Raw genomic sequence first — 13,100 nt, forward strand, 5'->3', positions numbered from 1 at the left:
ACACCACCTTGGCATCATATCTACGCTTAGACATCTTCTTGCGCTCATCAGACACCAATCTTGCTTCTTCACGCACCTTCACTAACTGGTCTTGAATCAATTCAATACGCTCCGCCAGTTCTTGTTGTTCCTCTCCTTCCGCAAAGTCTAAACGAGGCGCAACCCAAACAGCAGGAGTCCTGAATTCATAACCAAATAGGAGATAACTTGGCGAAAACCCAGTACCAACATTCTTTGTAGACCTTAAGACCATCAAAGCAGCATCCAAGTACAAATCCCACTGATCAATCTTGCCTTGATCACTAGCCAGTTTTGCCAACACAGAACACAGCGAACCATTCAACCTTTCACACATACCATTAGCTTGCGGTCGATAGCTAGTAGTCATGATATTTTTACAACCCAACTTCTTCAGGAAATGATGAACATACGTAGAAATGAAGTTTGCACCTCGGTCACTGAGAATATATTGAGGTACCCCAAAGAACTTGCAGAAACTAAAATAGAATTCTCCTGTAGTGTTTTCATCAATATCGGGAACAGCAAGAGCAACCGGATAACGAGTAAGATGACATATACCCGTAAGAATATACCGATTATTTCGAGCAGTAACACTCAAAGGACCCACAGCGTCGACACTCACCATAAAAAACGGGTGTCTTGGAGTTTTCACAATCGCACCAGGGTTGGACCTTACCGCCTTGACCCTTTCTCGAAACTGACATGTTTCACACGTCTTGACCACCGTAGTAACCATATCACGAGCATCCTTCAGAACATAGAACTTGACAACCTTGTCTAGCGTATTCAGAATTCCCAGATGATTCTCTTGATGTATCTCTTTAACCTTCTCCAACGCATTAGCTTCATGTAACAGCTCTCTGCCCGAGTTTTCTTCCAAGAGACGACCATCAACAGCAATCACCAATTTCTTACACTGATACCTGACCCGTTGTTTCACCTTTTCATCAGCATCTTGTGGATATGAACCATTCGTCAAAAAGTAGTACAAACTGAGAAACCACGCAAAAGAAATAGCCATTGTGTCAACAAATACAATTAAATAAAACAGAGGTAAGTCTTATTTAAAGGGAACCAAAAGTCAACTTGAACCACCAACACAAAACCGAAACACAAGTCTCCACCAACGATAAAATGATTCTTTGGATTATAGAAACCTTTTGGATATTGGATAATTTTTCAATTCTTGGATCTTGGATTTAAGAAACTTTTGTTTTTTTTGGATCTTGGATTTAAGAAACTTTTTGTTTTTTTTGGATCTTGGATTTAAGAAACTTTTGTTGATTATTTATTTAAGTTTTTTAACAATGCGATATTTATACTTCTACAACTAAAGTTACACTACGTTTTTTTTTTTTTTTTTTTTTGACAATTAAATTAATTATATAAACACTTGAAACAATAAGTCCCTTAGACTATTTTGAGTACATCTTCACCGCAATCTAACCTGTCCTTGAATTCTTCAATGGAAATAGATCTAGACAATGGATCGGCTAGATTATCCTCGGATCTTTTGAAAATGATGTCAAATTCGTAATCCAGAACAGCGGCACTCCAACGATTCAACTTCATAGTAGACTTTGACGGCTTGAAAATATGCACCAGACTAATATGATCAGTTACCAACAGAAAACGACGTCCTTTCAGCAGATGTTTATAAGTAAACAGACCCCAAACCAGAGCGAGACTCTCCAATTCATGAATATGGTAGCGGGCTTCAGGACCACGTAAACCACGAGAAGCATAAGACACCACTCTCTCATTTGCACGAGTCTTTGGATCATCACATTGGGACAACACAGCACCCAAACCTTTGTGGCTAGCATCCACAGACAACACCTGATATTTCTCCTTATCCGGGAAAGCTAAGATCGGAGCAGAACAGAGAGCCTTCTTCAAAGTATCAAAAGCATCTTGTTGATCATTACCCCAGACAAAAGGTACATTCTTTCTCGTTAACTTGGTCAGAGAAGAAGCAATAGACCCATAACCTTCAACATACTTGCGGAAATAATTACACAAACCAAGAAAACTTCTCAAAACAGCCACGGACGAAGGCACCTCAAAGTTACGTATCTTGTCTACGTTTCTTGATCCAGGGGAAGCACCTTGACTACCGATACAGTGGCCCAAGTATTCAACTGAGTCGCGGCCAAAGAAACATTTCTTGCGCTTCAACTTGAGATTCGCTTTTTCACAAGCTTCAAATAACAGACGTAAATGATTAGCATGTTCATCCATACTCTTGCTGTACACTAAGACGTCGTCCAAAAATACTAAGACGAATTTACCAATATAGTCCTTGAAAATACTAGACACCACCTTCTGAAACTCAGAGCAACCACTAGAAATCCCCATAGGCAATACTTTGTACTTGAACACACCCTTCTTGGTAACAAAACCAGTCAATTCAGCATGATCTGGGTTAAGCGGCAATTGATGATACCCAGACGTACAATCACAAGTACTAAACACCGTAGCATTAGCAGTGGCTTCAGTCAACTCGGCTACAGTAGGTGTAGGAAATTGAGTACACAAAATCATCTTATTCAATTTTCGATAATCAATCACAGCACGCTTCTCACCAGAGTGCTTATCCACCAGGAAAGCAGGAGACGCAAACAGTCCTTCACTTGGTTCAATTAAATCTAGAGCTAGCATTTCCTCAACATAGTTGTCCATGATTTCTTGCTCATGCCACCCCAAACGAAAAGGCCTACTTGTTACTGGTTCCCAACCTTCTTTCAAATGAATGTCCATTTGATACCCCTTGATCTTCGTCAAACCAGTCACCTCAGAGAAACAGTGTTTGAATTCTTCAACAACAGGCATCAATAATGGATCAACACCATCAGTTACATTACCACCATTAAACCCACTAGACCTGGATTCACCTTCAACGCCAATAGGACCCAAGCCTTCTTCAAACGTCTCTGTATATTTTTGCGAAGCCTCAACATGATACACCTTGCTTGAAGACACAGGCAAATGAGTGGTGTAACACTGCAACTTCACCATCCCACTTGTAGACGGTATACGAATAGTAGACTCAGACAAATTAATTTCAATACCGTATGCTTGAAACCAAGGAACACCGAGCAAACAGAGCTTGTCATTCTTGTCACCTTCGTCTTGTACACACATATGATCCGGTCGCACCTTACCAGCTACAGAGATTGGTACATCCATGACCACATTGCTCTTGCTTGGCGCCTTCTTATTATTGAACCCAACCAAATGCAAACTATCACCATTTGGTACTAGACCCAAAGCATCAACCAATCCTTTAGAGATCACCGACACACTTGCCCCAGTGTCAAAGATAGCCTCAACAGCATTACCATTGATAGTCACCACACCACGCAAAGGAGAGCTGACCTTCATTCGATTCAAATTGTATGGATATCTATACACCGACTCTGTTTCACTCAAAGCCAAATCCGCTTCATCAGATACCATCACCAACTCCGAGTCCAAAGAAACATCAGAACCATAACCAGACATACCAGAATCTCCAGAATCATAACCAGCAGAATCACTTGACGAGTCATTATCCACTACATTAATTCTAGCACCAACATTCATTCTTTCTACCGCAGCAGCTAAATGTCTCTTTGCCCTCTTTGGTCGCTGCAGCCTCAAGTCTTTCAGACCATCACTAACATCCCTAGCAGCACTTTGGTCGATAGCTAACCAATCCAACATTGAAAGACCAGCGTCTAAACTCCTCAAAGTGTCCCAAACATTCAAGGTATTAGTCTTGACAGGTAACCTACGAGGTTTTGACCGCTTTTTCCTGACTTGACCACAGGACCAGCACCACCAACAACCGGAGGAAAAACATTTTCACCCCTAACAGGAGCAGCAATACCATCAACTGCAGGAACAAAAGCACCATTACCAACTGGAACCGGCATAGTCATGACTACATCACCTTGATCCACCGCTTTTCCCTTATTACCCCGCTTATTCGGCGTATCAACTGGCACAGCAGACACAGGTCTCTTCACACCGTAAATCTCGTTAACACCGTTGTCATTCAGGGTATCAACCAAGTTCACCGACTTGTCATTTTTCTTTAGAGGATTTTCACCATTACTACGAGTACCAATCACCTCCTTTAAGATCGGTACTCCTTCTCTTTTCCCTGGCTTTCACCAGAAAAGTTTGAAGACCCATTACCAATGGGTATAGCATTACTACCACTTGCAACCCCAGACCCAAAATTGTTCTTTTGCAAGAACTCCGGACACTCAGGCTTCTTATGTCCTTCTTTATTGCAGTAAAAGCAGACCAAATTACGACGAACAGAAGCGACACCACCAGTATTACCACGAGTACCATTTTGAGCCACACTGTTAGTTAAGTTTACCAAATTAATGCTCAACCTTTCTAACTTGTCCACCAAAGAGAACATACTGGACATAGAAGCAGCATCCGATACAGAACCACTTGCAACCGAAGGAGCAGACACAGGAAACTTAGGGACTACAGTCTCAACGGGCTCAAAACCAATAGTACTTGCGTACTTGACCAAACTACGCTCAATCTGCATAGCCTTTACTTTCGCCTCTTCAAAAGTCACCGGTGCACCTTCTTTTTCCACCTCAAAAGCAATGTTGGGTTTGATAGCGTTAAGAAACGTACGCACTTGCAAACTCTGCGATTTGTTGTCTAAAAGCATGAACAACTCTTGCATCTTGAGTGCAACATCATCCACTGAGGGGTATTCAGCACCTTGTCTAAGACCTTGTACTTGACTCCAAAACTTATCCTCTTGATCATATAAATATTGCTTCTTAAAAGCGCTCACGAAGGCATCCCAGGTAACTGTATTTGCACCAACCACGTTGAACCAAGTCTCTGCTTTACCAACAAGCTTGTCACTAGCGACGAACAACATTTCTTCATCACTCAAACCTCCTGAGACCTTCAACCTTTGCATACGATTGACCCAAACCAAAGCAGAATTACCATCACCTTCACCAGAGAACTCTCTAGGCTCATTCATGAACCTCATACCAGCACCACGTTTAGTACTTGAGTTTGCTTCTTTAATAGACATAATATAACTTGAGTAATAATACATGTTAGAACACATATATGATCTGGTAGGCCGGACCACTTGACAACTCCCTCTTTTCCCTTTGTGTTTACCTTGAACGACGAGACCAACAAATAAAAGAGATAAACCAATAATTAACAACAGAAGACTGTAAAGACTATTGTAATTATAGAGAGATAGACACAAATAGAGAGATTATAACCTTAGGCACAGTTCCTTCAAAAGACAATGAAGATATATGTAAAATAAAATTTATAAAAAAAATTCGATTTTAAGATTAATTTCTTGATATTTTTTATTCCTTCTAAAGTTCTTTAAGCTTTTATACTTTCTTTAGAATAAATTTCTACAAAGACAATTGCTTGTCATTAATCTAGAACAGATCAAACTTGCCCAAAAAGCAATTACGTTTGAAATGTCAAACAGGAGAACAATTAATACAATTAAATTATAAAATTCAACAGATTCAAACTGAGATGAACTGTCAAATACAATAAACAAAATAAAACAAAATAAAATACACAATTAAATCACAGCAACATATCATGAAACAAAATACGGAAGAAGTAGGACAAATAAGGAACCAAAAAAAAGTACAACAATTGAGACCCAGACCCAACAATTGACACACCGATCAGTAGTTTTGACTCGAATCTGATTGGGTCTGACAGAAGACAGAACCATTGGCTGAAATCTTTGGAACACCATTGTACCATCAGACCTAGACCAAATCACACCAAACTTTGTATGTACTTTAAGGAACATCAGAGACATGCACCATTCCAATTTGAAGATTTGTTAACATAATAGAATCACCAGAAAAACCGCGAAAGAGAACGAAAAAGCGAACCAAAACAAACATGCACACATGACAAATATAAGCACCGCCTAGCTAGCTCAATCGGTAGAGCGTGAGACTCTTAATCTCAAGGTTGTGGGTTCGACCCCCACGTTGGGCTCTTTTTTTTAGCGAGTTTCATGTTTCGTGAGACGTTCTGGTGAATAGACACAGGAAAATCTAATTATGAAACTGTCTTTTTTTTTTAAATTGTTATGGGACAAGGTTTAGTTTTTATAACGTTAAAGTACCTGTGCTATTTAGTTTGTGAAATGAAATATAATTGAAAATAGAAAAGAAAACAAGAAATACAGTGAGACTGTTCAGTACTTCTTTATTACAAAAATAATGATAATTCTCTAAAAGATATCTTTTCAGCTTGTCTTTTATGCTACCTGATTTATTGATTAATTATGATTACTGATTACTGATTACTTAATATTTTGACAGATTGTGCCTGGGAATTGACTATTATGGTTTTCTTATTTGTAAATATCCATATTATCCCAGTTACCGTTATTTACTGTCATTATACGATGCTTACTTTATATTTATGATGTATAATTCTATAAGTAATTGTTCATTTATATGATGGAAGACTATTTATTATATTTTGTATTGAAAGTGCTCAGATTACCGCAGTACCGAAGAGATAGTGTAATATAATCTAGATTAAGAAGCAGTTGTATATAATGAACATCACATTCTTAAGGTAGCAAAGTTTTAAGTAAATGATTCAAAGTAAAAGATCAATGAGAAATGATAAAGTAAACAACTTTTCCTAGTGAAATAAACAAAAACAACTATTCAAACTAATGTTAACTATCTAACAATTAAACCGAATGGTTGAAACGAAATCTGATCTTCATTGATGAATAATAATTTAAACGGTTCATATACTCGTTTATTAAGGTAATGATTACCAATTCTAATTTAAGAAGCTTCTAGTCATAATGAACTCGTAAGGATTAAGGAATTCAATTTGTAATAGAATAAGACTCATTGAGTTATAAGACTATTCTAATAAGTAAAACTATGTATGACAATGATCATGTCAAAATTAAGAGATTCAAGAAATGCAGAAATACGGCAACAGATATAACTTTTAATGAAAACAATATAGTAATATTAAAGAGAAGAAAAAAGAAAAGACAAACACAAGGATAAGGGTACAAACAACGAAGACGACCGACATATAGCGCTGAATCTCTTTAACTCACAGTACAAATATATATCAAGATAGAGGTTTATGTCAGAAGTTGGCATTGAATCTTTCAAAGAGGGCAAATACAGTAAAAGCGATATGATAATCAATGAAAGCATCTCATATTAAATCATACTATTACTAACAAATGATAGTATTGTTATAAAATTGAGTGCACAAAAAAAAAAAAAAAAACTTCTAACACAATTAGATCCATGTCAAATGCTTTCTTGCAATAGTCAACTTTTTTTACAACTAATGGCAAGGTTTGAGAGTCCAGTCAAAATGATTTTAGTTGATACAATACTTTCAGCTTTACTTTTATTCTCGATATAAAGATCATTAAGCTTATAGTTCTTGTAGACTGCAATCTAGTTTGACACTTTCCTGATATATGTAGTCTCTTAGACGGATAGACATTATATATTAAAAAAAAAAAAGAAGCTATTTCCATCTCTCTCTATATATATATATTTGCTTTGGTTGTCAAGTTGATCTCCGACTGATTTAGATACGATCTGTCAAAATTTTTATTTATTTATCTTTTTCTTTACTTTATTAAAGAAAGGCTCAACAGAAGCAAACTCATACAACAAGACAAAGAAGAAAACAAACAACAAAAAAGTTGAACAACTTTTTTGTTTTTTTTTGATTGGCTACCCAATATTTTTTTTTCTAGCAACAAATATTCATTGAATGGTCAAAAACAATAACAATCAACAACATGATCAATCCATACAGTACGATCAAGAAAGAGCTCGAAGATCTCGATATACTTCAGAAGAACAAATTCTTATTTCTTTTGGATATAAGCAGGTATTAAAAAAAAAAAAAAAAAAAAGCAAACTCTTTCAGATAGTGGCTTGTCAGCTCATATGCATACGTTTACATAGGAAATGAACAAAACCATGTCTACTATTTCAAATTTCTCTATTGCTTTCGGATGTTGTTCCATCTTGTCCGGCCTAACTCCTGTAATAATCGATATCTAATCATACGCAGCTTGATTAACTTATTTCTATAGATGTGGGGAGATGCCATGATGTCTGGTGGATCTATCAGTGTGATTTGGGGATGGATTTTGATTTCCGTTTTTACTTTTGGTGTCGGTCTATCTCTTGCAGAAATCTGCTCAGCTATTCCAGTCACTGGCGGTCTTTACATCTGGGTGTCTCGCCTTGCACCTCCTGAATGGGTGCCTATCATGTGCTATGTGACAGGATGGTGCAACTGGCTTGGTCTTACGGTTGCTATTACCTCTGCCGATCTTGGTCTTACTCAATTCATGTCTTCTGTGATTGGTATTCGCAACCCAGACTACAGTGCTGGTATATACTGGCAATATGGTATCTTCTTGGTGATCTTATTTATTCATGGCATGATCAACTCTATGCATATCAAATACAATGGGTTCTTTAACCAAGCATCACTTTATTGGCATTTAATCGGCACCCTACTGATTATTGTGGTAGCACTTGTATTGACACCCAACAAGCCCAGTGCTAAATGGGTCTTTACTTATTTTGAAAACGATACAGGCTTTAGTTCAGATTCCTATGCTTTTCTCATTGGCCTGTTACAATCTCAATATACGCTATCAGGATTTGACAGTGCAGCACACATGTCTGAAGAAACACGAGACGCTGCTCGATCAGCACCTAAAGGTATTTTATATGCTATAGGTGCAGCAGCCATCACAGGTTTTGTGTTTCTGCTCTCTGTCAATTTCTGTGTTCAAGATTTTCAACGTCAAGTTGTAGAGACCACACTCAGCCCTCAAATGACACAAGTGTTTCTAGATGGTGTAGGGTACAGCTGGACTGTGGTGTTTACTGTCATTATCATGGGAGCCATGTTCTTTTCAGGATCTGCATTGACACTGGGTAGTTCACGTATGGTCTATGCGTTCGCTCGTGACGGTGCCATGCCTCTCAGTCGATGGCTGAGTGTAATCAACCCATCTACACAAACACCTATTTATGCAGTCTGGGCCAACATTGTGTTTGCTGCCGTGGTTGGTCTACTCTATATTGTGAATGAAACTGCATTTAATGCAATTGTGTCTATCAATACTATTGCTTCCTCTTTGGCTTATTTTATACCTATCGCACTTCGATTGACAGTGGCTCGCAAGACATTTGAAAAGGGTCCTTTTCATCTAGGCCCCTTTTCTAATATTATCAACAGTATCAGTTGTTTCTGGATCTTGTTCACTTCTGCCTTGTTTCTCTGTCCTACTGAATTTCCAGTCACAGCAGCGAATATGAATTATGCTTCGGTCATCTTTGTGTTTGTGATGGTGTGTTCTATCGGTTATTATCATTTCCGTGCTCGTCAATGGTTTCATGGTCCTGGTAAAAGCCAAGAACCTGATCCTCAACTAGAAGAAGTGAATCCAATTCAATATGGATCAACAAAGACGTAGATCTTATTTTTATTGTTTAAGTAGTTTGTAATTTAGTATCAAGTTTATCCATTCTTTCAGTAACTTGCTTGATGGTAGTTGATCTAAAGCAACGTGAGATAGATATAAAATAAAATGAATACTTACTGCTCATTTAATGTACGTAAAATGCCTTGGAGTTGTGCTGGATTCATGTTGTTGATCTTGGGCTTGTACACCTTTGTCCTTTGAGCCTCAAGTTGGTTTAGTTGAGATTGAAGCTATACAGAATGATGAGTTTATGCAACAAACAAGTGTTCTATAACAAACCATATTGATTCTTGCCACATAGCCCGAGTCACCAGAAACCTTCTTTGAAAGCTTTTCCAGACTATCAATCCAATCTTTCTCTTCATTCGAAAGATCAGGTTGATATGCTTTCATTAAATCACGTAATTGTGCATCAATACGTAAGCGTAATTGAGCATGTCTCTTTGTGATTTCTTTTAATTTCTGTTGTTGCGCTTGTTTTGCTTCTTCCGAGTTGGATTCTTGTAGCTTGTAATATAATTCTCTTAATACTTTTACTTGTCTTTTGAATTCTTTTTCTTGCATTGTCAATCTATATACCCATGAGTCATTTGTTCACATAAAGGCAGCGTTTTTCATACCTGACATCCATCTTGGAAGCAGCTTGTTTTAATATTCTGGCTTCAGATCGGATCTTCTCAGTTGATTCAGCAAAGAAACGAAGTGTTTCTTCATTTACCACAATTTCTTTAGATCCACTCATATCAGGGGGACCACAATCTTGGGTTGTTTAGGTAATGTATCCAACTGAGGTGGGGGTTGAAAAGCAGGTAAAGGCAACACAGCTTGATATCCACTTATTGAGTCATCTTCTGTACCAATGTTCTTTAGTTGAGCCTTGACTGCATTTTGAGATGCTTGAGACTCAGGAATATCACGGCGCATGTTTAAGTCGCGAGTGACAAGGTGATAATCAGTTGTGATAGTCAACAAAGAATAAGACAAATACATGTCTGTCACAAGAGCCAAGCCAATCATAGGCATAAATCCGTTCTGGAAGGGTGCTGAATCCACTAACAATCGTACATCTGAAGACTTCTTTTCTTTAAGCCAGTTGACGAGTTTTGTCTTGGCTTGTGTGGCATCTCCATCTTCATAGACTGAACTGAGTTGCTGAAGACTCTCTAACCATGGACGCATAGCAATAGCATGAACACCAGTAGCATGATAAACAAAATAAGTATCTTGATATAAGGGATCAGCCATTAAACTCATAGATTGGAATAGAGGGGCTGTCTTTGATTTAACAAGTTGAATTGTCTCATACAAAGAAGCCTTAGGCAAATATTCAGAACCCAACAATAAATTAGCCAACTAAAAAAAAAAAAAAGAAGCATGTAAGATATATATATAAACAAGTTGTATGTTACTTGCCTCCTTTTCCCATGTTTTGGTAGGGTTCTTGACAGACATTTGCCATTGTGCATCAATTTCACTGCCCAAAATATAGTTGTGTACAGTCCCATTGTTTAGACTCAAGGCAAGGATATGCACTGGATCAGCATTGACATAGAGAATGTCAGAGGGTTCAGCTCCATTAGCAAGAATGTCAGTATGATTGATCATAAATGGACCTTGTCTTTGTACAGGATGAAGACTATGGTGCTTGTCACTCATAACAAGCAGTCCATCACTGTCTAATCCATGAGCAATCTTGGCAGATTCAAACAAAGTGTTGATCCATAAACTCTGTAGTTTAAACAAATGGGACAGCACTTTGTGTTCCTCTACTGTACTTGATTTGGCTTGTTCATATTTAGCATCCGAAATACAGGCAAGGTTATCTAAATGACTACGGCGAACCATACTGCGATAAGGAATAACTGGACAGAGCGAGTAAATGTGACCACTACGAAGAGCATAAAACACAGTAAAAGGTTCCCATCCACTTGTGTTTTTGCTAGAACCACCCAAACTAAATGTTACTGCATCTTCTGAACTATCATCTTCATCCAAAGAAAAGCCAACCTTAGGCTCATTTGATGTTTGTATAGCAGGAGACAAATCAAACGATTGTTCAGGTTCATCAATATCTGCACTCACATCAAAAATTCTATTTACACAAATGATGAGTCAAATGTAGACAGAGAAAGAAAGGTAAATAAGAGTAGTTATATATATTTACCTTAATGTATTATCATTACCAAGAACAACAATATGTGTACGAGTCTCACTTAAAGGATGCCATTCTACTTTAAGAACCTCATGCTTGGATTTATCATAGTATTGGGAACCAATCAATAGAGTACGACAATCAATCCTTTTGACAGTCATTGTATCCGAGAGATCAGAAAAGCCTTGTCGAGGCAAACAAACAATCACAAGGCTACTTTGGCCAGTGACAGCTAAAAGTCGACCATTTTTGTTGGGAGTGATGGATTCAATCACAAAATCGATTTCTGGTGTATTCAATACCTAAAGTGGTCGATTTAGTATTCAATCAAGAGAACGCGTATCAAGAATTACTTTGTAAGGCACAGCATTCATCCAACTATCTAATAAGGCTGTATTATGAGAGCAAGCTTGCTCAGAAGCTTCAATCCAAGCATCTTTAAAGCTAGTCAAGTTCAAAGCTCGTATTTCACTGCCAATAGCTACCAAGAGATCATTGTCTCTGAGTGTAATGACACGCGTATGGTGTTGAAGAACAAAACCAACTACATTATTGTCTTGACATGTTTGTCTGTTCTTAATAATATCAGATCTCTGTTTCTCTGCATCATTCAAGTCAAATATAGGGTGTTTGACAAGACAGTCAAGCCAAGCGTCACTCCAAGTATCCATTGTTGTAAAGAGATAAATGCAAGTATTTTTTTTTGGGTCTGAAAGAATATACGCGTTTTGATTCCCGACAATTGTGACTTGTTTACAATTCTAATGCATTTGTTTTTTTTTCTCTCTTTCTTGTCTTGATACAATGTTTGAAGAGGACGAAGAAGAACTCGAGTTATTACGTCAATACGAAGATAAAGCGCTTGACGCTGACGAAGATGAAGGACACTCAAGGTAATTAAAAGTAAAAAAAAAAAAAAAAAACGATATAAACAAGCTAACACTATAAAAAAAAAGCGATGGTATGGATAGTGATCTGGAAGACAAGATCATGAGTATGGTGCAGTACGGATCAGGCATTTCTAAAAAGAAGCCTATACCTGCACCTCCAAAACCCGAAACAAGGGTTGATCCAGCTGTTGTTTACGCACCTACTGAAACAGACGAGAAAAAGAAGTCTGAATTCTCTGCATCCAACGAACTTCAGTTACAAGAAGACGATGAGAGCGATGAACCCGACCTTTATAAAAGCAATAATAGTGAATCTGAAGACGATCATCTAAGCTCGTTAGATACAACAGCAAAAACAACAACAGTAGCAGCAGAACCCACAGTAACACGCTATATTAATCTAGATGATAAACAATACATAGAAGACCAAGAAACATCAGAGGAAGAAGCTGAATTAGGCTTAAAACTACAAGAATTGATTGAAGAACAGGTAAAT

The 13,100-nt window shown here is 37.7% G+C and overlaps 3 protein-coding genes and 1 non-coding gene across 4 annotated transcripts; 3 read left to right on the plus strand and 1 right to left on the minus strand.

Moving 5' to 3' along the window:
• Window positions 1-5,972: 5,972 nt before the first annotated feature.
• On the plus strand, window positions 5,973-6,045 carry B0P05DRAFT_t8. The gene has a single exon. It is a non-coding gene; the product is annotated as a tRNA-Lys (tRNA).
• A 1,779-nt stretch (window positions 6,046-7,824) lies between these two features.
• B0P05DRAFT_583072 (amino acid/polyamine transporter I) lies at window positions 7,825-9,553 on the plus strand (the record flags this gene model as incomplete). The annotated part of the gene is made up of 3 exons (XM_051582222.1): window positions 7,825-7,944; window positions 8,022-8,102; window positions 8,153-9,553. The coding sequence occupies 3 exons, from the start codon at window positions 7,825-7,827 to the stop codon at window positions 9,551-9,553; spliced, it is 1,602 nt and encodes a 533-aa protein (XP_051439536.1).
• A 1-nt stretch (window position 9,554) lies between these two features.
• Window positions 9,555-12,539, minus strand: B0P05DRAFT_523460 (uncharacterized protein). The gene is made up of 8 exons (XM_051576083.1): window positions 12,068-12,539; window positions 11,727-12,016; window positions 10,976-11,654; window positions 10,350-10,915; window positions 10,183-10,299; window positions 9,842-10,133; window positions 9,680-9,792; window positions 9,555-9,636 (listed from the first exon to the last, which is right to left on the minus strand). The coding sequence occupies exons 1-8, from the start codon at window positions 12,383-12,385 to the stop codon at window positions 9,570-9,572; spliced, it is 2,442 nt and encodes an 813-aa protein (XP_051439537.1). The 5' UTR covers window positions 12,386-12,539; the 3' UTR covers window positions 9,555-9,569.
• On the plus strand, window positions 12,519-13,094 carry B0P05DRAFT_568060 (uncharacterized protein; the record flags this gene model as incomplete). The annotated part of the gene is made up of 2 exons (XM_051581172.1): window positions 12,519-12,607; window positions 12,671-13,094. Coding segments are annotated over 2 exons (513 nt in total), but the record flags the coding sequence as incomplete, so codon positions are not given.
• Between the last annotated feature and the right edge of the window lie 6 nt (window positions 13,095-13,100).

Source organism: Gilbertella persicaria, assembly GCF_025201335.1.
Source record: "Gilbertella persicaria strain CBS 190.32 chromosome Unknown B0P05scaffold_2, whole genome shotgun sequence".
In the NCBI taxonomy this organism is placed as follows: domain Eukaryota; kingdom Fungi; phylum Mucoromycota; class Mucoromycetes; order Mucorales; family Choanephoraceae; genus Gilbertella; species Gilbertella persicaria.